The sequence below is a fragment of the Sorghum bicolor genome, chromosome 7, assembly GCF_000003195.3.
Source record: "Sorghum bicolor cultivar BTx623 chromosome 7, Sorghum_bicolor_NCBIv3, whole genome shotgun sequence".
NCBI classification, from domain to species: Eukaryota; Viridiplantae; Streptophyta; class Magnoliopsida; order Poales; family Poaceae; genus Sorghum; species Sorghum bicolor.
The window spans coordinates 63,841,523-63,867,259 of record NC_012876.2 but is presented as its reverse complement, the minus strand read 5'-3'; the positions used below and the strand labels follow the sequence as shown (position 1 = coordinate 63,867,259).

The window sequence follows — 25,737 nt, the reverse complement described above, 5'->3', positions numbered from 1 at the left end:
AAGTTTATACGAGAGTGCAAAAAAAAAAACTTATTTTTATAAGGTGTAGAACTAAGGCCAGTCTCAGTGGCCCGTTTCAATGCACTATTTCCAAAACAAATCTGCTGACGGAGCATCAATGAAACGAACAATGAAACAATCTTCATAATGCATGAGTTTCGTCTTGACGTTTCCTAGGTTGGGCAAAGCATTTAAGTACCGCAAAATGATTGGATCACATGCAAGATGGTGAAACGATTTAGTTCTCAGTAGGGATTTCATCCCGTTTCAGTGCGTGGGAAACAACGCCCGCAGAGTTTCACCATGATGAAAAGGTTGGGCAAAGCATTTAAGTACCGCAAAATGATTGGATCACATGCAAGATGGTGAAACGATTTAGTTCTCAGTAGGGATTTCATCCCGTTTCAGTGCGTGGGAAACAACGCCCGCAGAGTTTCACCATGATGAAACTACTTCATTCTCTTTCCTCTTCGTTTCATGCAAAAAGTGCAGTTTTGCTAACATGGCGCTCTAATAAATGTGCATGATATCCTGGTGAAACCCCACTGAGACTGGCCTAACCAAAAAATTGATGAAACTGATCATATTATTTAGATTAGTTAATATATGACAAAGAAAAAGGTTTGCTTTACCTCTATGCTATAATCTACTTTGCTCAAAATGTTAATAGACCTTTTGTAATTCTTCGTCTCCATCTTAATATCATTTCGATGAACAACGTTACTAGGATATAACATCGAATAAAAATAAGTCAGTTCTAAATACTCCATCCCAAATTACAAGACATTCCAAGAATTTTGGAGAGTCAAAGCATTTTAAGTTTAATCAAAGTTATAGAAAAAATTATACAAATTTATGAGATTAAGTAGATATACTATGAAAATATAATCAATGAAGAACTTAATGATACTCATAAATATTATTATTTTGTCATATAAATTTGGTCAAATTTAAGATGCTTTGATTCTTTAAAATTGACTTATAATTTAGAACGGAGGAATGGAGGTAGTATCATATGTCAACGCACGACACGGCAGATTTTTATATTAGCTTCACCCACTCGATATGAGCAAGTATAGCTCCTAAGACTGTCTCCAACGGTGGGCAGCTAAATTCGAGACTCATTAGTTGGTTTGGGTCACCACGGTAAAAAGGTTACAGACCTAAATCCTTGTGTGTTCCAATAGCAAACCCAGAAGAAGACCCAAAAGGTATGCGAGCTCCTCCGTGGACATCTTCACCTTGACCATGGTGGGCCCTGTAAGGAGACGCAGATAGATGGAGAGAGACCCATATTTGGGTTCCGCATGGACTGGCATGCAAAATGGGTCGCAGCGCTGCCTATTCTGTTGGAGTCGGTTTTTATCTCCCAAAAACACTGTATACAACTCATTTTAGGTTTGGGTCACCATATGCCTACTCTGTTGGAGTCAGTCTAACTCAAAACCAATAGGTCCTCTAAATAGCATTAATAAATAGACGTCTCAATTCTACAACAAATAGTTAAATATGGAGCCTCGAGACAAAAGAACAATACAAGTTTGTACCTTTTAAATTATTTTTCATTGAAACTAACATATTAAGCTGAACATGCACATGTATTAATACTATCATATTTTTCTTGGTAAAGCGATGTATTTAATATTCTCAAATTCTACTAAATGATAAAAAGAAGAAAATTAACATATACAAGAAAAATCATGGATAAGCGCGGCAACGCCGCGCTTTAGTTTTCTAGTATTGTACGATTCCACCGAGTGGAACAGCCTAGTGTCCGGACCGAAACTTCCACAATTTGACAGAAAAAAAAGGTGATATAATTAAAAGAAACAACCATGCATGTTGTGTTCCTAAAGAAGAAACATCTTGTGAACGACAACTCAACGGATATGTACTAGCTAGTACAGCCAGTCTTTATCCGGCGAAAAGAAAAATGCAATTTCTCACCCCATCAGTAAAAAAGTAACTAAGAGCTTGTTCAGCGAAGCTATAAATCTTAGTGACTAAGTACATATTTGGCAGAGCTCTTATTTTTAGTTCTAGCTCCATAATTCTTGTATAGAGTGATTCTTAATTCTGACGAACTAAGGGTGAAAAGCAGGTGAAAAATGATTCTGCGGAGATTTTGCTCCTGATTAAATCAGGACCAGTGAGGATAAGTTTTGCCTATCTGGTTAAGTGGTGAAGGAAGAGTGGTTCTCACGGAGAACCCGGTCCAAGAAGCGATGCCAAAGGACCCCTAAACAACCAAACACAAAATTGACAAAACAAAGGGTGAATGCTCACCGGTCACAACTAGGTTGATGCTAACCAGCACAAACATGGGGACGAAATGCTTGTAATTGCAACGCAGACCACCGGTCACAACTAGGTTGATGCTAACCAACGCAATATAGCTATAATAACTAGCTTGTCATCCACCGACCAGCACGTAATGGCATGAACATGATCATGCTCCTGCTCCTGCTAGAGATGCATGGAACTACCACTTCCACACACTTGAAGATTGCATTTTTAACCTATGTAATTAACAGAGAAGGGTATAACAAAACCCCCAGTAATTAGTAAAAAGAAGCTGGATGCTCACTTCACTTGCATTCCACTCCAGCCTCGGCGGCTCGCCGGGGAGTGCTCTTCCGGCGGCTTCCATTGGGCCGGAACCCACTGGAGTTGGCCTTCACCTTCACGTGGTCCTCCCCGTCCTCTTCCACCGGGTCCTCTTTCACCCGGCGCCGCCGCCGCCGCTTCTTGCCAGCTCCTGTCTCAGCCGTCGAGCCCTGCTTGGTGCCGTCGTCGTCGTTGCCTGCTGGGCGCACAGCGAGTTTGGCGCCGTCGTCTGCGTCCTCGACCTTGACCTCGCCGGTGTCCTTGTCGTCCTCTGTTTTGACGTCGTCGGTGCCGTCGTCCGCCGTGAGAGGCTTGTGAGCCGGCCTTCCCCTCCTCCTCTTGTTCTTGGGCTGTGCGGGGGACACGGACACCTCCTCGCCGCCGCCGCTGCCGTCTTCGTCGGATTCGTCGCTCAGTTTCTTGCTCTTCCCTCTAGGCCTGCCCATGTATGTATGTATCTATCTGATGGATTCAACTAGACAAGGGTTAGAGGGCTTCGATCCCTCTGCTTGGCTGGACCTGAAAAATGGCACAAGAAACATCTCCTCAGATACACACAACACAACAAGCACGGTACATATATTATATATATAGGATGATGCATCTCGTCAGATTCGTTGGAGCAAAGAACAGGATGATGAGCAAGAACTGGCAACGGTTACAGAGAGAGGGACTCCAAACAAAGCATCACAGAGACAGACACTCGAATCACCATAAATTAAAAAGAACGATTACCCTCACCAGAGGGTGGATTCCCTGAATCCTGAGGAAACGGAGAGCATGAACACAGATGGAACAGAAGCAAGCAGTCAAGCAGAAGCAGGGGACGAGCAAGATCGTCGACGTACCTGACGCCGCCGACCTCTCTGTCTCTGTCTCTGTCTCCAGTGGCGTGCCTGTATCGCCTCTGCGCTGTACTGGGAGCTCAAGAGCAACGCATCCGATCCCTTCAGCTCCACCTGCTGGAACTGCAAGAGATCGATCGATCTCCTAGAGGCGAGGCCTGTGTGGTTCTTGGAGACAACCTGAGCTCGAAGAAGCAGGGAGGAAGACGGAAGGCCACAAGAAGCTCAGGGGATCGGAGTAGCGTGGCCCGGCCGGCCGGCCGTGTGGTTTTCTATAGGCTGGCGGCTGCTAGTGGACCATTCGGTACGGTTCAGATATTGTGAGCACTCGCCACTCAGCAGGTGATGATGATTCGAGTGGGTTTGGAGTGTGGAGTGTGCACACAGCACAGCAAACAAGCCAAACAAGCAGCGGCGCGCAGAAGCGCCGGGAGTAGCTGCACCGTCTCGGAGAAAAAAAAAAAAAGGAGACACGCACGTGCCGAATAGCTTAGGCTTTGGTGGATGAAAAGTTTTTAGCACCGTAACACTTTCATTTGTATTTAACAATTATTATCAAATTATGGACTAATTATAGTCTCAAAAGATTGATCTTGTAAATTATAGATAAATTGTACTATAATTTGTTTATTTATATTTAATGTTTTATATATATGCCATAAGATTCAACGTAACGTGAAATCTTGAAAAAAAAATTTAGGTAAACAAAATAAGGCCTTAATTATACAGTAGTATAGGAGTGGTACAGATCAGGTTGGAAAATACTTACGTGGTCCTTCAGTTTGGGCAATGTCATGTGCTACTACGTTTTCAGCTACACCTGTACGTACGTGTGCTAAACAAACTGCTGACCTCATAAAAGCAACACGTGATTCTCCTTGTGTGATGGATGGAGACCGGAGAGAGAGAGAGAGGGACAAAAAGAGAGATACCACGACATGTGCCATGTTACACACACTGAGCAAGTGACATATATAGAACATGTTGCTACTTTTATTGAAACGAACCAGCATGAGAGCTACGCATCGTACAAGCACAATACAGACATGACCGAAGCCCAACAACAATAACACAGCAACAACCGAAGGTAAACAACAACAAAAATGGTCGTGTATGAGACATGAAAGGTGTTTTACACCTGTAATGATCCATATATAGGCCCACATCGTCTTTGATTTTCCGTGGAACTTTGAAGTTTCTCTGTTTCCAAACCTCCTAGTAACTAGGATTATCAAAGATTGAAGCCCCTACTCACGCTTCCAATGCTTCACATAACAGTCTACCAGTTCTCTCTACAATGCAATCTATTGAGAGACCAAGTGGTTGGGTGCAGGTTGTTGTTGAGATTCAGGTTGTGATATTCTTGACCAAAGACGTCTTGTGAATCTGCCGCCTTTGAAAAGATATAGCGTCATCATGTCTCAGTGACTCGTACACAGCAGACATATTTCAGAGTTTGGCCAACCACATTTCGTCTCGTAAATTACAGACAAAATTGTGCAATTAGTTTTTGTTTTTGTCTATATTTAGTGCTCCATAGATGTGCTGCAAGATTTTATGTGGCGGAGAATCTCGAAAAGTTTTTGAATTCTGGGGTGATCTCTAAACAAGGTCCCTGTCAGTTGCAAAGACGTACAAGCGCTTTCTTGGTTCTCGGCAATACAATCTCGCGGCAAATCTGAGGAGATTTTGCGGCGCTGTCATCCGCGGAGCGATCGGGCAGCGGTCGCTTCTGCCACACGAAAAGGAGACCACCGGCCGATGGTGCATGGAAGAGACTTGGGAGAGACGACGACGTCGAGCTCGTGGTGAGTGGTGGGTGACTCACTCGCAGACTCGCTTGTGCCTTCACCATCACTTTACTCTGCTCTAACCCCAGGAGCAACAGCACAGTGGCAACTGCACGCTGGTGCTGGTGGTCTGGTCTCTCTCTCTCTCTCTCTCTCTCTCTCTCTAGTCTACACGCATGATGCCTCAGTGCTAGCGTAAACTTTGGCACTGGCAGTCGCTTTGTTGCTCTACCTGTCGTCAGGCGCCATCGAGCCGGAGCCTGCACTGCAGGACACGAGACGAGAGCGGGGGCAAGAGGTGGCGGCCGGCCGGCTCTCAGTCCGAAAGTATAGACAGGCGGTCGCGGCCTCGCGCGCATGCAGGTGTTGTCTGCCGCTACCCGTTGCCGACAACAGCCGCGGCTTGCATTGCATGCGAATATGCGATCGAGTTGGCCAGGCCGGAGCTCCTACCCGTGCCCTGGCCATCTTGAGATTCTTGACCCCTTTTTCTCCGTACATGAGAGAGTTGAAACGACGGCACACATGGAGTGGCACGCGCGCAACTGCGAGACCGACCCGTCTCGATCTCCCACTTTTCCGACGAGCCGTCTGGTGGCCGGCGTACAGGTCCGTGGAGTGGCAGTGGCAGCAGGAGTAGCTTCCGGTTCCGGCGGCCGCGGTGCGTTCAAACGTGAGCTCGCTCTGAACTATGGCCGCCGTGTGGTCAAGGCTGGTTGATGCTGCCGGCTGAACTGCTGGGTTCGCACTCGCAGCAGGGCGCACTGTTGATTGTTTCTCCCGATGCATGGCTGCATGCCGCGATGATTCCGAGCTCCCCCACTTTGGTAGCTTCTGGCCTTGTTTAGACGTGAAAAGATTTTGGATTTCGCTACTGTAGTACTTTCGTTTGTTTGTGGCAAATATTGTCCAATTATGGACTAACTAGGATCAAAAGATTCGTCTCGTGATTTACAGGTAAACTGTGCAATTAGTTTTTATTTTCGTTTATATTTAATACTTCATACATGTGTCGAAAGATTCGATGTGACGGGGAATCTTGAAAATTTTTTGATTTTCGGGGTGAACCAAAAAAATTTTTGGTTTATATTTAAAACAAGGCCTCAGTACATACAGGAAACAAAAAGGGGGCCGGTCAAGGCTAGCTCAGAGCCTCATCAGAGAGACCGACAGAGAGCATCCATGCTCCTCATGCTCATGAAAGTGTGGAGGCCGCCAGGCCTCTGATTGGACTGCTCATACGTTGGTTGCTGCTCCCTTCTACGTACCCACAAAGACTAGAATTCAAAAAACGTCAAAAAATCCTCCATTTGTGTCATTATTTGCCTCAACGGACGGTGGAGTAGTACCTGTTCGCTGGGTGAGAGAAAAAACACTGTTAAAAAAATATGATTTATGAGATAAACGAACAAAAAGTCTTTGTTCCCGTTAGTCAAATTATGATGGAACATAAGGGGTGTAAGACTCTACTGAAATTTATTGAAAAATAAAGTCAAGAAGTACAAAAGTTCATGAAACAAAAAATGATACAGAAAAATATAAACAAAATTAAACAAAGTCTTCTACCCATTGAACAATCAAAGATACTTGGCTTTTGCTCGTAGAATAACTAGAGCAAACTCTTTCCTAAAGACCCCCTCGCAACGAAGAATGGTAGCATCTACATAACACATTGTACACAATCACTTCCATGAAGAATGGCACATGGAGTTGGGACCTTAGTCAATCTTGATCCTGTTTAAATGACCATATACCCATCTGAATAGTTATTTATTAGGCTGAATAATAGCTAAAGTGACATACTTTTTATCATTTAGTGTTTAGGATAACACCAATTTATATCAATTTATGTATTTAAATAGATTTATTATTATAAAATATATTCTATGATTATTTTTGTCATATTTATCATACATCATTAATACTAGAATTTTTTATATTTGATCAAATTTAGGATGATTTGACTCTTTAGGAAACCAGATTTCCATTCCTTTTGTGATGGAGCGAGTACTATCAAGTACTCCCTCCATTCCAAATTATAAGACATTCCAAGAATCTTAGAGAGTCAAAGAATCTCAAGTTTGACCAAAATTATAAAGGAAAATATAAAAAATCATAACATCAAATAAGTATACTATAAAAATATAATTGATAGAAATCTAATGATATTTAGTGGATATCATAAATGTAATTATTTTATCATATAAATTTGGTCAAACTTAAGATTCTTGGAATGACTTATAATTTGGGATAGAGGGAGTACACTACATTAATCTAAAGAAGATGCAGTTCTAGAATAGTTTCTAGTTAAACCTTTTAAAGTTTCACTAGATTTTTAGGAAAGATATTAGTATTTTATACTTACTATGAATCATTAACATTAGTAGGTTTTCATATATTTGATCAATTTTAAAGTCCACTCTTTGGGAAATGAAATTTCTATTCTTTTTGAGATAGAGGGAGTATTGCATAAGTATGTACTACATTCGTTAAAAAATATAATTGTATAATAGTGTTTAGTCAAATCTTGAGAAAGTTTGATTAAATTTATAATATATCAGCACAAAATACAATTAATATGTGTCATTAAATTTATCATAGAATACACCTTTAAGTAAATATGTACAACCTGGGCATGGCTCTATCCATCGTGCTATGCCGGCCTAGGCACACATAATAACGGGCCATGTCATGCTTGGGTCGGGCCAAAAAAACAGGCCTCATGCTGCATGCCCATATATAGGCTCAGTGCCTCAATGGCTCAGCCTTGCCGCCTCCTCATCACCTTCAAACATTGTTGCCTCCTTGTCGCCTTCAAACATTGTCCCTTCCAATCCATTGAAACCTAAATGTAGCCATGATTTTTTTCAATCAATCAAAACTTAGAGGCAGCCATAGTTTTATAGATGATCAGACTATTGCGTTCGTTTGGCAAGGAATGGTGAGCAGGAACCATTCCTACTGGAAATGCTAATGTGATTTATATAGACAATCCTTACCGAGAACTATTCCTAGCCAGGGAATAGGCTAAAACGAATGAGCCTTCGAGGAGTTCATGGTTAACCGGGCGGATCAGGCCAAATCTACTCTAAAGAAGAGTCACAGGTTGTAGCCGTCAAGGGAGGTCTTCAATTTTTTAAGTATGTTTTTGGTAATTCTTGTTGCAAAAATCTATTTGGACAACTTATCATTTGATTGGTTCAATCTGGAACATATGGATTCCTTGAGCATAGAAAAATTGATTCTTAGCAAGATAACATAGATAGATTTGTTGTTCTTGTCCATCGATTAGTGTATTGATTGATTATACTACGTTTCTATTTTCTCAACTTGCGATAGTCTTGAAACTCCAAGGAAGAATTTTTTTACAATCGTCTCGACGCAGCGCAGGACTGAGGAGGCCGCGCGAGCTGGGTCTTTCCTTTGGGGGCTTGTTGGGCTGACCAACCGAACCGCAATTTATTCTTTGGTCTATCTCTTGCTATTTTAGAGCCAACATATGTGTTTATATCAATTAGTTGATTTGTGCCAGTGATGGAGCTAAAAGTTTTATGAAGCCTGGGTGTAATGTCATACTGATACTAACAAGATAAACATAACGCAAGATTATAACAAGATAAACATAACGCAAGATTATAAGAGGGGTTAAGTGCTAAGTGAGCAGTGACTCACTGACTAAGTTTAAACATGCTTAAGCGTTTCTAATCCCTTAAGAGTTTTGTGATGTAGTAGACATTACAATTTTAATCTTAAACCTAATAAATAGAAAAGTAAGTGGAGAGCAATTGAGAAAGAGCAAATGAATACATAAGCTCTTGTCTATCTCCCCTCTTTCCTTTTTATAGGAAATGTGTGAGGGAAAATTTTTATAATTTCCCCTAATAGGGTTCGTATTTTTTAAAATATTTTTAGAGAAATCATTATATCATAATGTTATGTGATTGGACCCTGAAGATACTAATATGATACCTAACATATATTATTCTAAATATATAGATATTAATTATATCTATACCTACTAATAAATTGTGAAAATTTTAGTCTGCTCAAAATTTTTTGTCCGCCCGTTCGGAATCGGCCCCTCATACATTGTGGAAGAGGAAAAAAAGAATAGAAGCTTTTCTATGGTTCCTAATACAAAATTTCTTATTTACATCAGAGCATATTAAAAATAAAGAAAGTACATGAACCTAGATGCAAAGTTGTCCGCTCTACCTCCGCCGGAGTCGCCCGTGGGCACGGTGGCCGCTCCGCTCCGTCCTCGTGGTCATGCTGGTGGAAAAGTAAAAAAAGAATAGAATTTTTTTTAAGATTTTCAATGCAAAATCTCCAGAAAAATACAAGGGTCTATATGCAAAGTGTTTGTCCTATTAGTTTATTTTTTATTGTTTAAATCGGCTAAAAAATGATAAATGTGTAGTAATTTATAGAAAAATCAAAAAAATACAAAATAAAATTTGTTCAGCTCCACATACGTAGATCCATGCAGTAAATAAAAAATATCACAAATTTTAATATATTTTTTGCTAGAGATGTTTGTCTATGCTTTTTAGTATAAAATTGAAATTGTAGTTATCTTGGTCTAATTATTATGAAAATTTTATGGTAGCCTATTTAATGTGATGCTTGATTTATTGTAAAAGTTTTAACACCATTCCTGCATATCTTACTAATTTATCTAAATTTATACTTGAGGATTCTTCCACTACCTTTGCACAATGTGTTGTTATGTCATATGAACACTTTATAAGCCCATATATTCATAATTTACATATATTTAACTGATATATCATATTTCATAAGAATCATAATCTAAATGAAAAAATAAAGTTAGCAACAAACTTCTCATGTTTTAATATAATACGAAGGTATATTAAGAGAAAATATTAGAGTAAGATAAATTTTGACTAATTTCTATTTTTATTATAAATATGTCCCAACCTACATATTATTGTAAATATTAACTATATCATAGATGTTATGGTTAGCAATAAAATAAATTATGGACTTTAAATTTTATAAAAAAGATAAATAGATATGTAATATTATGTCATTATTTTTTATGGCCATTTAATGTTTTCTTCCATTGCAATGCACGGACATATTTGCTAGTAGGTGCTAATTTGTCAAAAGATATTAGAAAGAAAAAAATAGAAGTTACTAAAAAAAGAAATGAAAAAGAAAAGAAAACAAATTATATGGGGCTTTTATTTAGTGGGCCATCAAACCAACGCACCGCCTTCCCTCAGCGCAGATGAAGCTGCTCCTTCCCCACTCGCGCTCAGGTTCGGTCCCAGGCATCGGATCTTCCGCGCGTCGGCGGCTCCCCCTCGGCGGCGTCCAGCGACAGAGGGGCAGTCCCAGGCTCGGCGGCGGCGTCGGCGACTCCCCCTCCCCCCTCCCGCCTCTCTCCAGTCGCTCGCGCCCTCGCTTCCGTCCTCCGCGCACCGGCCGGCGACCCTGCGTACGCACCTCCCTCTCCCCTCCCGCCTCTGCTGTAGCGTGGGAGCCCGGCCAGCTGCCCAGGGTGGCCGGGCCTTGACTCCGCCGGTGATTTGTGCAACCTTTTTATCCATGTATTGATGGAAATAGGTGACATAGTGTATGTTGTGTTTATACATGAAAAACACCGAGCCTAGAGCAGTGTGGGATGCGGTGTCAACAGAATTTTCATAGATATTTTCTTGGAAAAATTGGGTCGAAACGTGACTTGAATATGAAGAGTACATGGGAACAGAATAGTAGTGTTTTCTTGATTATTGTGTAGCCATACCAATTATTGGATATATCATCATGTATTTCCATGTGATTTTGGCTTTGTGATTTTGGCTTTGGTTGTCATGTGTAACCAAATTTCTATTTAAGAAACTAACAAATATTATTGCTGTTGCCTTTTGCTTTGATGTGGTAAACAGATGAGCTATCGTCAGCCTCAGGGGCGGCATACAGGTCATTTTGCACTCAAGACAGACAATCAACTAGAAATAATCAAGATTGCCAAACACCCAGGGTCTCCAGCCAGGCAGCAGCTTTTCAGAAAATTCTGCTTCTCAGTTCAGTGAGTCTCAGAATAGCGAAAACAAACAGGGCCGTGCGCCGCCCTTTCCCTTCCCTTCCTGCTGTACTGAACCGAGCATCTCCAAGCTACATGCAATTGAATCTGTCCCAATCACTAGTATTGACATGTATGTATCCTACAAACTAACTTTTTGATTTTTTGGCATTAATTATCAAGTGTACTCCATTGTCCTTACTGCACAGTGTGTTTGCAGAAATGTTCCTGCGGCAGTTGCTTCTCCATGCACGATGCCGATGCTCGCCTCGGATGCCTCAGCTCCCCAAACTCCTCTTTCTTTGCCGTGAACTCTCCATCCACCCTTCCAAAGTCTTGGCCGCACCACCGAAGCGCCAGTCTCCTTATGTTCAAGTCCGGCTGCTCCAAAGCTCACCTCAGTCCAGTTCTGACCTTCTTGGGTCCGGCTTCCACATTGATGTGGTCGACTCCGACCTCTGGACCCCGTCCTTCGGCTTCTCTTCGGAGGCCGAAAGGGGCAATGAGTACCTGGATGACCTCCACCGGAATGACGACAGTGAAGTGCGAGACTTTAGTGATGAGATCGATGACATGCGGCACCGCAAGAAGTTGTTCTACAAGCTGGACCGGCAATCCAAGGAGTACGAGGAGAACAGCCTGCCCTTGCGCCGAAGAAAGAATAGGGACAAAACCAATGCAAAGAACCCAAAGGAATGCAAGGTGGAGCCTGCCAAGTCTGTTTCTTCCAATGCTCCAAAGGCAACAAAGTGTGCAATTAGAGACGATGACATGGTTGAGGTGAAGCGGGAACGGATGCCAACGTTCAACCAGATGACTGATCCTTACCACCACCCTTTCTGCCTCGATATACATGTTACAAAGGGGTCAGTGCGTGCTTGCTTTGTGCACCGAGTGACGAGCAGGGTGGTTGCAGTTGCACACTCTATATCAAAGGATATGAAGTTTGATCTTGGTTCAAAGAAGGGTAAGGGTATGAAGGCATGTGCGGCAGTTGGTGCATTGCTTGCAAAGCGAGCATTAGAGGATGATATTCACAATGCACTGTATACACCAAGGAAAGGGGATAGGATTGAAGGAAAAATTAAGGTTGTGTTGCATGCAATTATTGAGAATGGAGTTGATGTGAAGGTGAAACTGAAGCAAAGAAAGCTGATAAAGGTATTCTATAGTATGTACTGGTGCATTTCTTTTGTTTTATGATGCTGGGCTTCAGACTTCAAGAGTTTGCTGTGATTTTATAATCATTTTCCTTCAGGCGCTACATATCAAACATGGCATATTTCAGTACTTCATCAAAGTATTAATTGATTGATGGTTGATGCTCAAATGTGTTAACTCATACACAACTGATATTTGGGCGACCTCAGCATTAAATCTAATTACAACTTCTTTTGGAATCACATCGAAACAGGTGTTTTTGTATGTGTACATGTATAGATTATTGGTCTGTGCATCTTTTTCTGACTTCCTTTAAGAAATAAATTCAGTTTACTAAAGTAATAGAAGGATAAAGATTAGGTGTGTACAATCTTTTCTGAGACTAGTAACAATGCATTAATAAAAAAAAATATTGTCTAAACTTTCAAAATTCTGAAAAGAAAGAAAAGATGAACAAAACTTGTTTTCTATGTTCCATTCAATCATGACATTATGAGCATTTGTGGCTTTGAAAATCTTTGATCTCCTTGGCCAGTGTTTTTTGCTACAAAACTTCCATTAGAGAGGTTTTCAGCATCTACATAACTCTTGTCCACCTGTGGAGAAGTCCTGAAGCTTTTGTGGCCAGTCTTTTATGCTACAGAACCAAAGATATTCACTTCATTTGTGCTAAACTTACTTGCTGGTAATGATGACTGTCATTTGGTTGAATGCTTACTATAGAAAATACTCCATATAGAGATAGAGAAGCACAATGTTCAGTGGAGAAATTTTCTTTATGCAACATTGTACTGTTGAAATATTTGGTTTTCGGTACATTACCGTGCTCAATGTGCTCACCAGTTACAGATTCAACGAAACACACACAAAAAATAATAATAAATCAATCTGCCCTCTTCAATTGGACTCCTGAGTCATCAGAGTTGTAATTTCTGTATGGTGTCACTGTCTTCAAAAACTAACAATGCTTGGCCTCACTATTTCTTTTACCTTCACTTGCAGAATACATTGGCGTGCAGCACTGCAGCATGATCGGTCTCCTGGCAGGTCAACTATTGTTCAGCATAACTCCTGAGTAGCATTGAGCACGATGCTTCAGAAGCCGTCTAATTTCATCTGCAAAACTGACAGAGAAGGGGCCACATGCAGCTGAAGGAAATGTGGCAATCCTCCCATGTGGTCCTAGTGTAATTGTTTCATGCGCTTGTGTATCTCACATTCTCACTCGTGGAGCCTTCTTACACACATAGTCACAGCTTTAGCTAAAATCTGTATCATTAGGCTAGTAGCTAGGGTTTAGGCATGTGATGGCCATTTGTGCCCAGTTTGGATTCCGTTGCTGCTGGTTCAAGTTCCAGTCTTCCAGGATCCCTTTATTTGATTCCCACAATGACACAAGTGACAACACAGCGCCAGAACAATGCTTTGTACAGTCCTTGCTCATGTATTTGAGTATTTATGTATCGTTTGCCCCCTGAAAAATATTGTGATGAACATCTGATCCTTTATGATAAGAGTACATGAAAACTTAGCATGTGGGGTTTTACATGTTAGATATACTAGGATGGTATAATGTTCTCGATTTATGGAATGGGATGGTGTCATCTTGTGTTTGGTTGAGAGTGTTAGGTCTATCCCTGTTTTCTATTTGGCTGGGGTGATTAAGCTAAACGTGATGGATGGAGTACTGCCACTGTTAGCCGTGGGGCCCACTTAAATCCTTCCATTCAACTCTCTTCTTCGTCTCAATTCTTCCGGCTTGTTCTCCCCACCGTCAGCCCGTTAGAGTGGCCTTGCCTTTGCCGCTCGATCAGCTTGCCATCACACCTTTGCCAGTTGCCACAGCGCCGCTCGACCTTCGTCGCCTGTGCCTACCGTCCGACCTTCTGTGTCACCATTGCTTTGCTTGGCGCCCATGAAGACGACGGAGGCAAAGAGGAACCAACCTAGCCTATCCCACTAGCTTGGACCTTGTGTGCAGCCAAAATTATTATGCTAAAATAGTAGCAAATTGAGTCAAGTTTTGATCCTCATGTATCATTTGTATCTCTCTTTTGATACCATGTGAGATATTTGGTTTGTTGAATGAGGTAGTCTATTATATATCTTCTCACTCCTAATAACTCGGAACATTTCAAATAGTCTGGTAAAGCTACTCCTAATCTTAAATTTTTGGCACAACAGTCTGAGAAGTAGAGCTGAGATTCCATTTTGTAGGTTCTAGTTGTGAATTAGGGTACCGGGATAGCTAGTAACAATCAACCAGTCACCACTTGGGAGCTTTGTCAGAATTGGATCTCTGGACACTATTTTCAAGTATGAGAATACTAAGGCCTTGTTTAGATACACCCAAAAACACAAAACTTTACAAGATTTCCCATCACATCGAATCTTGCAGCATATGCATGGAACATTAAATATAGATAAAAAGATAACTGATTGCACAGTTTACCTGTAAATCATGAGACGAATCTTTTAAGCCTAGTTACTCTATGATTGGACAATGTTTGTCAAATAAAAACAAAAGTGCTACAGTATCAAAATCTAAAAAGTTTTTGGATCTAAACAAGGCCTAATTAGAGTTAAAACATGTAACTGACGTCATTTTTGAGATTCGGATGTGAGAGTTAGGTGTGAGGATGGCCAGGTATATTGTGGATAGCAGCAAAACGATGAGAAAAAAAAAAACCCTAAGATTAGCTAGCATTTGCACGAAGAAGCTAAGCTTTATGTCAACTCATGTTTTTGAAGAGGCCCGGAGGAGAAAAACAGATTCATTGTTTTGGAAATGAGAGCTCTGCATGCACGGGCGCGTGACGAAGATCATCAACAACTAACCATATACATAACAGATTAACAAGGTCCAGACGGACGCACACACGGACGACCACACGCATACAATAACAGATTCAACCAATAACCATTCCACAAATATAGGCGGAGCGCGTGCTAGTTAGTATATTTATAAGTCCAGTCGCGAGGAGGGCAAGCCAGCCCTCGATCCATCTCTTCTCGCGCTGCGCCGCCTGGCCTCTCAAGTCCAAGGGTGCTCCACTCCTCGTCGGCCTTCGGGCGGCGGCGGCCCTAGTCAAAGGTATACAAGAACTGACTAATATAACTGTGATGCTCATGCATATGCATGCACGGATTCATTCATCTGATCTCGATCTCCTGTGCGTTGGCATTGAACATTTACAAAGGGTTCGCGCGGGCGCGACGACGACGACGATGGAGCACCGCGCGGCGGCGCCGGACGATGTGATCGTTCAGGTGAACGCCGCCGCCGTTGCGGCCGTGGACGAGAGGATCTCGACGGGTCAGATCACCGAGGAGGAAGTCATCGGCATCGACGGCGGCAAGCAGCAGATCGGCGGCGGCGGCGGCGGCCTCACCCGCCGGACCTTCAGCCAGTCGTACAAGATGAGGCACCGCAACCCTGTGGTATGAACACGATACATACGAGATCCATGCATGCATGCATGCATGCAGACCGATCTCCAACGGAAACTGTTTCTTGATCTTGACAATGTGTAACGCCGCCGCCGCCGCCTGCAGGAGCTGACGGGGTGGCAGTTGGCGCTGCTGGGGTACCAGTCGCTGGGCGTGGTGTACGGCGACATCGGGACGTCGCCGCTGTACACCTTCTCGTCGTTCACGCTGCCGGACCCCGGGGCCGACGATGTCCTCGGCATCCTCAGCCTCATCCTCTGGACGCTCACACTCGTCAGCCTCGTCAAGTACGTCTTCATCGTCCTCCACGCAGATGACCACGGAGAAGGTATAGACACTCTATGTCTCGACGTACTAGTATTGTACATTCCCTTCTATTTCTTTTTATTCTTTTTTTTAGGTAATTGTTCTTCCAATGATCATAAGTCTTTTTTAAGTAATTGTTATTCCAATGATCATAAGGAAGGTTGGTAGAGCAATTTAATCAGTAAGGTCAGTCTCAATGCATAGTTTTATGGTATAATTACCAAGACTATAGACTAGATAACCGAGCCATATGAGTTTCATGGAGATAAAACTCCTCTCTCATTAGATGAAATTCTTTCATTTAATGACTCTGTCAAGTCAACAATTTTGCTTATGTGACATCATATTTAATGTGCATGACACTCATGAAACATGCATTGAGACTAGTCGAACTGCACCCCTTAAAATGTGGCCAAAAATATAGGTGCCCGTATATCTGTGGCTACGTGCCCAGTAATTAAATCCAATAATAAACTGCCAAAAATATAGGTGCCCGTATATCTGTAGTGTCGACTTGTGACGCGCTTTATCATTATTTTTTCTAACAGCGAAGAACCGAAAAAATGGGCAAAGTAGAAGCGTCCAGTTGACGCGCTTATTATTATTGTTTCTCTAACAGCAAAGAACCGAGATAACGGGCGAAATAGAATTTATTTTTTATTAAGCTGTTTTTATTGTTGATAAGTAAAAATTCGCAGAGATGTAAAAAACTGGCAGCCTCATTTTCCCACAGTACGTCATGTTTACATCTGCAGTACGTGTCACAGTACGTCAAGTTGCAGTGCTGAGATAGGTTCTGAACAAAACGACGCATTAAGGCACTCTTGCTTATATAAAAAAAAATGTACCAAAGATTTCTAAACCAAAATGTTCCTCCAAACACGCGTATGTTTGAAATTGCTGCATCAGGGGGAGCATACTCGTAATTTCCGATCAGAACAATTTGGTTCTTGTACCAATTCTGACGATGTTCTGATAATAACCTGTAAAGAACAATCGTCAGGTTCCCAGCATCGCTCCCTCTGCGCTTGCGCGTCATGGTACTCACTCTCTGCTCACATCGTCTTGTATGTGCAGGTGGCACCTTTGCCCTGTACTCGCTCTTGCGCCAGCACGTCAATTTCAGCGGCAAGTCGATGCCGGTGCCGGTCACTCGGCTGGCATCAGATGCCAACCTCAAGTTCCACAGCAAACAGAGCAGCCTGCAACCAAGGATGCTCAAGTTCCTGGAAGGCAGCCCCATTGCACAGGCAGTCATCACCTACCTTGTGTTGGTTGGGACTTGCATGGTGATGGGTGATGGTGCCCTCACTCCATCCATCTCAGGTATATACTTTACATCATCAGTTCATCACTGATTCTATCTTAAGATACATGGAGCATTTTTTATTAAGAAAAATACAGTGATAGTTAATTGCCTCATAATCCAAGAATAGGCTTTGGTTTTTCACAAAAAGGAATAGTCTTTGTCAGACAATTATCTGTATGACGCCTGTAGCAGAATCAGCTGACGCAAAGCATTACTGCAACAATGTGAAACATGTATACAGGATGTAAATTCCACTGAGAATCATAAAAGGCATTTTGATTTGACATCCTAATTCCTAGCGCAGAGTAAGGCCTTGTTTAGTTCGCAAAAATTTTCAAGATTCTCTATCACATCGAATCTTTGGTCGCATATATGGAGCATTAAATATAGATGAAAATAAAAACTAATTGCACAGTTTACTTGTAATTTGTGAGATGAATCTTTTGAGCCTAGTTACTTCTTGTTTGGACAATGTTTGTCAAATAAAAACGAAAGTGCTACAGTTGACAAAAGCGAAATTTTTTGCGAACAAAACAACGCCTAAAAAGTAATAAGGTCCAATTCTCTTTTCGATTTCCTTATGCTTTTCTCTCAAATTTATCCAGTCCTGTCAGCTGTCCAAGGAATCCAATCAAGATCTTCTAGCATTAAACAAGGTAATACTGCCTACCATCTCTGATCATGATATGCTATTTAGAGCCATTTTATTGTTGCAAGAAAAAACAATGAGTAATATTTTATCTTTCTTGTTTCAAGGTCACGTTGTCCTCCTATGTGTGGTTATCCTGGTCATCCTTTTCCTTTTCCAACAGTATGGCACAAGCAAAGTCGGCTTCACTTTTTCTCCCATTATGCTCGTGTGGTTTGCGTTGATTGCATCCATTGGACTACACAATATGATCAAGTATTATCCGCCGGTTCTGAAAGCCATATCACCACATTACATATATCTTTTCTTTGCGAGAAACAAAAGGGCTGGCTGGGAGCAATTTGGAACAGTTGTTTTGTGCATAACAGGTAAGAAATGTAACCTATAACAGTTTTTTTTATTTCAACAAGAAACATGCAATATAATCATAGAGATATTGTTCATGTGATACAACAAGAAATAAGCAATATCTGATTATTTTTGTAATCTAGTACTAGCCTGTTAATCAATTCAGAACTAAATTATTGCGGTTGCCATCAGGTGCTGAAGCTATGTTTGCTGACTTGGGTCATTTCAACAAGAAATCAATCCAGGTAATGAATATGATATTTCCCTATCCTATTATATAAGAAACCATTAGTTAATGCTCTTTCCTTTGTCCTTGCAGATGGCGTACTCATGCTTAGTTTACCCAGCACTGATACTTGCATATGCTGGCCAGGCAGCATTTTTGATCAAGAACCCATCTAAGCTCAGCACAACATTTTATAGTAGCGTCCCAGATCCGCTGTTTTGGCCCATGTTTATTGTGGCTACTTTGGCTGCCATCGTTGCAAGCCAGGCACTGATATCTGCCAGTTTCTCCATCATCAGGCAATCAATTGCTTTAGGTTGTTTTCCTAGAGTTACCATGAAGCACACCTCAAAGAAATATGAAGGCCGAGTATACTCTCCAGAGATCAACTACTTCTTGATGATTGCTTGTATATTGATTACTGTTGGTTTTAAGGGTGGACCAGAGATTGGGCAAGCCTATGGTAAGTAGTCTGTAGTCTAGCACATACTTATATTAGTTTTGTTTGCTACTTTTCCTCATCATTTTTGTGGTATGTAGATGGGCTTTAAAGCACATTTTTAGAGTATTGCATAAATTTAAATAGTACTTTATAGAAACATCATGCTTAGCGGATGCAATATTATAAATATTAGAGCTCAAGTAAATAATGTACACATTCTTTTGGTCCACAGGTGTTGCAGTGATATGGGTTATGCTTATTACAACACATCTGATCACAGTGGTCATGGTAATAATATGGCAAACTCATTCTGCAATAGCAGGGTCATTTTATATTATCTACACTGCCATTGAAGGTCTTATGACGATATCACTCCTATATAAGATTGCACAAGGTGGCTGGGTTCCATTTGCAATAACTGCATTTTTTCTTATAATTACACTTTCTTGGACCTATGGCCGAAGCAAGAAAAATGAATATGAAGCGAGTAACTTGATGGATAGGCAGGAATTCATTAAAACAGTGAACATGAGCAACAGAGTACCTGGAATATGCATCTTTTGCACAGACTTGATGAATGGCATCCCACCAATAGTGCGCCATTACGTTCAGCACATGGGTTGTCTCCGCGAACTGATGGTGTTTGTCACTGTGAGGCATCTACCTGTGACATCAGTCCTGCCTGAAGAGCGCTTCCTCGTCGACAGACTAGAGCCTTTTGGTGTTTATAGGTGCATAGTCCAATATGGTTATATGGACACCCAGAATATGGAGGATGATGATTATGTTCTATCAATCATTGCATCCCTCAAGGAAATAGCTCAAAGTAATGATGAGACCATGATTATGGATTCAGCTTTAGCAAATGGAACGACCTTTGTACTTGGAAGGGTTATTTTAAAAATGAGCTCCAAGCAAAGCTGTTTCAAGCGCTTTGTTGTTAACAACCTTTACAGGTTCTTGCAGAAGAACTTCAGGTCCAACATTTCCAGTCTAAAGATAGCTCCTAGTAAAACTTTGCAGATTGGAATGCAATATGAAATTTGAGTAAAGGAACCTTACAAGATGGACATGAGATTTTAGAACATGCAGATGTGTGGAGTTTAGATGTTTCTTATTTGTAATTGGCAATACCAGTAAACTATTTGTTTAGTTCGGCCTCTCCATACAAATCTACTATGGTCAAAACTTTGGAACTATTTATTTGAGTGAGGCTTTTGTTTCACAATTGTACTATATATATTTGTTTGAAGCTTGGTGAAATTATTTTTCTTTAAGACCAATCCAGAATGTACGAATGTGAGACATTGATCAGACTGGCAATGATTTTTTTTTTCTTGACACTGCAACAATATTGTTTCGTTCTAATCCATATTTTTCTATCATGCAAAATATCAGTAGTACACATCCTGTACATGGTAGCTTATTGTATTTTATCAACTTTTTGGCTTTCTATCAGCATGGAGTGTTTTCCCTGTCTGGCTAAACATGGATCAAATTATTTGAAACATCAGATCAGGACAAGAAAACGTATCTCAAGGTTAACACAAATAATAAACGGAAGATAAGTTAAAGTTGGTTTGGTAACACCTTAAGATAGCTCACTGTTTAGATTTATCCCACGACACTGCATCAGTATACTTCAGTACCACTGGAAAATCATACCACTGAACTGCATTATACTTCGAACAGACTTGATCATTAGCTGAGTTTTTCTTTATAAAAAAATCTATGGACCAAAAATAATATTTGGTCATGAATCATGACTCATGCACTTAATGTCATTTTTAGGTAATTCGTTCTGATTGGTGTTTTGAAAGGTTTGAAAATAAAGGAGTAAGTTTAAGATTGCCATTCTATACCAAACTATGTGTCTCTGGAGAAAATACATTAAAACAATAGCGGAAAGCAGAACTTGATGAAATATTGTCGGGAATCAACTATACAAGAAGCAGCGCTTCCTGCATGGAGTTTTTTAACTGACTGCTTTATGCAACCATATGTAACTTAGTTACAGTAAACTAAACCTTAAACAGTAATTTACAGGGAGGAGAATATCGGAACACCAGGTATGGCAGCACCTGAATCCACAACAAAGATGTTGCCAGTCACATATGACGATGCTTCATGGATCAGGAAACGGACCAGCGACGTCAATGCAGGATCAGTCGTGCCATGCTCCTTGAGCGGCACTATCTTTGAAGTAACGGTGCTCAACCACCTCTTCTGAAGCAGAGGAGCAGTTATCTCTGACTTGAAAAGTCCAGGCGCAATTGAGTTCACTCTGATTCCATACGCGCCCAATTCCAAAGCCATAATCTGCGAAAACATAATCAAATTGGTTTATGACGAACATAGGTGTGAAACAAACATTTGAATTTGATGAAGAAAAACAGTGCTACCTTGGTGGCATAATGCACAGCAGCCTTTGAGGATGCATATCCAGTGGAGCCAGGCAGATGCCCTCGGTTAAGGCCAGCAATAGAGGTGATGTTAACCACTGAACCATATAGCTTGGCGTCACGCATGCGCCGACAGACATGTTTGGCCACGAGCCATGATCCGGTTAGGTTCGTCTTGATGATTCTGTCCCACTCATCCTCAGGCCAATCTAATGGAGAGTGCACTCCACCTGAGGTATAATAAACAACAAACACAAACATTACCGTTCACAGATAGTCAGATACACTAGAGCCAATACATTCTTGGTTCGCTAACGAAATGGGATTACACATCTGAGCTAGTTTGCTACATATATTTTCATTTGGTATTTAGATCCCTGATAAAACAAAAATATCTGAGCTACAATTTGATGGATACTCGTACCTCGGATGCCAGCGTTGTTGATCAAGGCGTCGATGCGGCCAAAGGCGTCCCAGGCCCTCTGCACCGCTGCCTCCAGGACCGAGCCACCGGCGGCGACGTCGAGCTCCACGGCCACCGCGCGGGGGCCTTGGGCGGCAGCCTCGGAGGCGTTGATCTCGTCGCAGAGCGAGCGGAGCCGGTCGGCGCGGCGGGCGGCGGCGACGACGCGGCAGCCGGCGCGCGCCAGGTCGAGGCAGAAGTCGCGGCCGATGCCGGAGGAGGCGCCCGTCACCAGCACCACCTGCCCCTCCATACTGCTCCACGGCGGCGGCGACAGCCCAGCCGACGGCATCGCGGGAGCAGGAAGGGGATTTCAGAGCCACCTGCTAGCTACAGTAGTAGCTAGTGAATACCACGTCTCTTCTCCTTTGTTCGTGATAAAACATGTGACCAACAGTATTACTTTTCAAAATAGAATGTATTGTAGGACAAAATTATTGGGTGAAAACTGATAGATTTCAATTTCTTTTCTGATTTAAGTATACAGCGTATTCTCGATTCAAATAGAGAGATTGGAATGGACTTCGTTTTTTATGGACAATCGTATACATTTTTTTTTTCTAATGCAAATTTCGGTACATGAAAATGATTGATCCTGTGAAGTATAACGCCATCTATTAGTATTGCGGAGTACAGTAGCGTGCGCTAAAATGGAAACTAACTCATTTGATCCATTAATATCTATATGTTTATCTAGTTTTGAAGTGTCTAACTCCGGTACCACGTAAATAGTAGTACCTCATATCTTTTATCTTTGAAATTTGAATATTTCTTTTTTCCGGTGGGTTTTATTTTAAACTAGATATATACCCGCACCGAGGTCACAGTTTTTTAAATTGAACATCACCGATCGGACACGACAAATAAGCTTCACGGACTTTGTATTAGACGCGATGCATGGATCCGGTCTTCATATCGTAACCGGATAGGACATGAATATGTAAACTTTAGCACGATTCGTATCAGGCGTGGATGTGTCTGTGCATTGCAATGGTAAAAATAATACCACTAAGTATGAGTGACTCAGCCACATACCTACATTGTAGCGTGAGTGTACTCGTCGTATCCATGCACCACTCGAATATTGTTTTCCTATTAAAAAGGTCTTAACATAAGAGATTGTTTGTAAATATATGTCTAGTTTGGTGAGAGTTTTAACACAATACGTACAACGGCCACTAGGATAGCAGGGTACAAGGCAAAGGGCACGGTGGCGCGGGTGCTGGACTTTGTCGGATTTCTGACGCGGTTTGACTTAGGGCTTCTGATGCAGGATGTGGTTGGTAGACCAGGTGTTATATGAATAGGCATGATTTGGTATTATCAGATAGATTTAGAGCCTTTTTAGGTGTAGAAATAACATTGGCAGCGATTCTCACGTAAGTTGGTGGTTTTTGCCTTGTTCATTGAACATTAACCTCAAAACCATAGGAAATTAGGATACATACAATCAGAAATTAATATTTTAAATATTGACTTTGCTTTGTTTGCTTGAACTTATCAGAACTACTTTTCAATCATGGAATATTATTTTTCTCAAACAACAAATCAGTATTAACAACAACTGAAAAACCAACCATCCAAACAGGGAGTTTCATCTGTATGTCCTAAGCCTTTTAGTGCGAGGATGTTGGTGCTAGCTGAGGACACCACTACACCTCCTATGACGTTTGCAAGCTGATGCCAAATTCACCCATGACACCCAAAAGCTACACCTTGTCCATGGTGGTCTGACATCATATCTGCCTAGTGCCTGAAGCCACGTTGTCCATAGCCCGACGCCAGATCCGCCTAAAGCTACATCGTCCAAAGCCCACAACTCTCGAAGCTCCACTCTCAACCACCACCACCACTACAGAATGAAAACTTTATAGGAGCGCAAAACTCATTTAGTGAGGCGGGCAACATGTCCGTCTACCTCAAAAGATATGTACTAATCAAAATTAACACAGGCTTAATGTTGCACCCGTCTACGTTTTAATCAAAATAATAGAGACGAGCACAAAATGCACGCATATGTAAATAATTTCACAAATCGAAACCAAAGTTGTCGAGCCTAGTGGTCCACCGAGACCGTTGCTGAGGTCTAATGAGCCTACTGTTGCCGCATCCGTGCCGCCGCATGACGAGTCCCCCTACCACCGGAGGGCCTCGCTCCATGTGCCACCGGAGGAAGGGCTACGCGGATCCGTCGTGTCCGTGCCCGCAGCCGTCGCCGGAGGAGTTGCCACGCATACATCCGTAGATAGAGGAGCCGACAGGGGCGTGGCCGCGTAGATCCGTCGCTGCCACTAGAGAAGGGCCTTGTCCCTCGTGCGTGAGGAAGCCTTGCCCCGCGCGCAGCCGGTGGTGGAGGTGCTCCGCGGGATCCATGCTCGGTTGTAGGGAAGGAGGTGAATGGGAGTGCAAATCCGTTGATGGTGGAGGCGGTCTGGCTCGACGGCGGTGGGGAAGTCCAGATCCATCGGTGGTGGAAGTGCTCTAGCTCGGCGCCGGTGGGGAAGGCGGAATCCGCACTCGGTGGTCGGAGAGGAGGGGGAAAGGGTGTTGGATCCATGCTCGATGATGGGAAAGGAAGAGGAAGGGGCACCAGATCCGTGCTTGGTGGTGGGAAAGGAGGGGGAAAGGGTGTTGGATCCATGCTCGGTGATGGGAAAGGAAGAGGAAGGGGCACCAGATCCGTGCTTGGTGGTGGGAAAGGAGGGGAAAGGGGTGCCGGATCCACTCGGTGCGGCGCCATCGTCGTTAAGGAGGCGCAACCTCGCCGCCAAGCTCACGTCGAGTTAGAGAGAGGGTGCGTGGAGAGGTGTGAGAGACGAGAGATGGGAGAGAAGCAGACGAGGTGCGGCGGCTGGGATTAAGAGAAGTGGAGAGGTGGAGAGAGGGGGTTGAGATTTTATATTTAGGGTTTGGAGCGGGCCGCTAAGTGGGCTTCAGGCCTTTTAATAGGTCTCATAAGAGGTCTACCTATAAATTGATTTTAGTAGGCAATTAATATTTAATTGTCTCTGAAAATTGATTTTACGAGACAATAATTATGACCACTGCCTTTTAAGAATCCTCATGCACTCGACAAGATGGTGGTTTTTGTGACCACCTTTGTTAATATTTGGGCGGTGTCTCACAATTTTTTTTGTAGTAGTGCCCCTCGCATCGAAACGGTAGTGGACGATGTCAACTTGTGATAACCTTGCCCTGACGATTTCAAGAGATGGGGTCACTCAAATCTATGGAGAATATTTTCTTTAGGGTTATTTGTTCTAATGGAAGTTTTCTACTGTTTCATTTCTAGATATGCTAAATCATAGCCATCTGTTTAAGGCTTTCCTTTCATGCAATGAACATCATATGTTTGATGTAAATCCAACTGTCACCAATCATCTTCACCATAAAATGGTTGTTATTTCTATCCACTGTCAACCAGCCTCTATCCTTGCCGGTCTATTAGTAGTGTTTAGCCTTACTGCCCCTACTAGGCTAACTTGGTGTCATTAACCATCTCCATGACTTCCTCGCCTTTCCATAGTCCAATCGTCGTCCTCCTCACTCATGGCCAACAATAGCTCACTATCTCACTGCTTCACCTTATGTCCCGCTTGGCTAGCATGCCTTCCAAAACTCTTTCTATAGATAGAGAGCAACCAACCTAAACACTCATCTTCGAAATCCTTCTCAGCGTGTAGACAC

At 42.3% G+C, this 25,737-nt stretch overlaps 5 protein-coding genes across 5 annotated transcripts; 3 read left to right on the top strand and 2 right to left on the bottom strand.

The window, feature by feature from the left end:
- Positions 2,265-3,812, bottom strand: LOC8055176. Its single transcript, XM_002444725.2, has 2 exons — positions 3,456-3,812; positions 2,265-3,126 (listed from the first exon to the last, which is right to left on the bottom strand). The coding sequence occupies exon 2, from the start codon at positions 3,051-3,053 to the stop codon at positions 2,589-2,591; it is 465 nt and encodes a 154-aa protein (XP_002444770.1). The 5' UTR covers positions 3,054-3,126; positions 3,456-3,812; the 3' UTR covers positions 2,265-2,588.
- LOC8055175 lies at positions 10,476-14,014 on the top strand. Its single transcript, XM_021464224.1, has 4 exons — positions 10,476-10,706; positions 11,158-11,427; positions 11,515-12,455; positions 13,458-14,014. The coding sequence occupies exons 3-4, from the start codon at positions 11,517-11,519 to the stop codon at positions 13,485-13,487; spliced, it is 969 nt and encodes a 322-aa protein (XP_021319899.1). The 5' UTR covers positions 10,476-10,706; positions 11,158-11,427; positions 11,515-11,516; the 3' UTR covers positions 13,488-14,014.
- On the top strand, positions 15,461-20,413 carry LOC8064024 (potassium transporter 26). The gene is made up of 9 exons (XM_002445855.2): positions 15,461-15,549; positions 15,656-15,896; positions 16,011-16,233; positions 17,289-17,537; positions 18,126-18,176; positions 18,277-18,537; positions 18,710-18,762; positions 18,837-19,206; positions 19,418-20,413. Exons 2-9 carry the CDS (start codon positions 15,684-15,686, stop codon positions 20,230-20,232), a joined length of 2,235 nt encoding a protein of 744 aa, XP_002445900.1. The 5' UTR covers positions 15,461-15,549; positions 15,656-15,683; the 3' UTR covers positions 20,233-20,413.
- Positions 21,023-22,433, bottom strand: LOC8055174 (3-oxoacyl-[acyl-carrier-protein] reductase). The gene is made up of 3 exons (XM_002444724.2): positions 22,012-22,433; positions 21,588-21,817; positions 21,023-21,504 (listed from the first exon to the last, which is right to left on the bottom strand). Exons 1-3 carry the CDS (start codon positions 22,340-22,342, stop codon positions 21,226-21,228), a joined length of 840 nt encoding a protein of 279 aa, XP_002444769.1. The 5' UTR covers positions 22,343-22,433; the 3' UTR covers positions 21,023-21,225.
- Positions 24,468-24,911, top strand: LOC110437324 (glycine-rich protein 5-like). Its single transcript, XM_021465740.1, has one exon. It carries the CDS (start codon positions 24,468-24,470, stop codon positions 24,909-24,911), a length of 444 nt encoding a protein of 147 aa, XP_021321415.1.

What these genes read in the sequence shown, in the direction of transcription:
- LOC8064024 (XM_002445855.2), top strand. Translation starts at nt 15,684, where the DNA reads ATGGAGCACCGCGCGGCGGCGCCGGACGATGTGATCGTTCAGGTGAAC. An exon ending in ATCTTCTAGCATTAAACAAG is followed by an intron (nt 18,177 to 18,276) that starts GTAATACTGCCT and finishes TCTTGTTTCAAG; the next exon opens with GTCACGTTGTCCTCCTATGT. An exon ending in AGAGATTGGGCAAGCCTATG is followed by an intron (nt 19,207 to 19,417) that starts GTAAGTAGTCTG and finishes TTTGGTCCACAG; the next exon opens with GTGTTGCAGTGATATGGGTT.
- LOC8055174 (XM_002444724.2), bottom strand. Translation starts at nt 22,342, where the DNA reads ATGCCGTCGGCTGGGCTGTCGCCGCCGCCGTGGAGCAGTATGGAGGGG. An exon ending in CAACAACGCTGGCATCCGAG is followed by an intron (nt 21,818 to 22,011) that starts GTACGAGTATCC and finishes ATTATACCTCAG; the next exon opens with GTGGAGTGCACTCTCCATTA. An exon ending in CTGTGCATTATGCCACCAAG is followed by an intron (nt 21,505 to 21,587) that starts GTAGCACTGTTT and finishes ATGTTTTCGCAG; the next exon opens with ATTATGGCTTTGGAATTGGG.
- LOC110437324 (XM_021465740.1), top strand. Translation starts at nt 24,468, where the DNA reads ATGGTGGAGGCGGTCTGGCTCGACGGCGGTGGGGAAGTCCAGATCCAT.
- LOC8055175 (XM_021464224.1), top strand. Translation starts at nt 11,517, where the DNA reads ATGTTCCTGCGGCAGTTGCTTCTCCATGCACGATGCCGATGCTCGCCT. An exon ending in AGCAAAGAAAGCTGATAAAG is followed by an intron (nt 12,456 to 13,457) that starts GTATTCTATAGT and finishes CTTCACTTGCAG; the next exon opens with AATACATTGGCGTGCAGCAC.
- LOC8055176 (XM_002444725.2), bottom strand. Translation starts at nt 3,053, where the DNA reads ATGGGCAGGCCTAGAGGGAAGAGCAAGAAACTGAGCGACGAATCCGAC.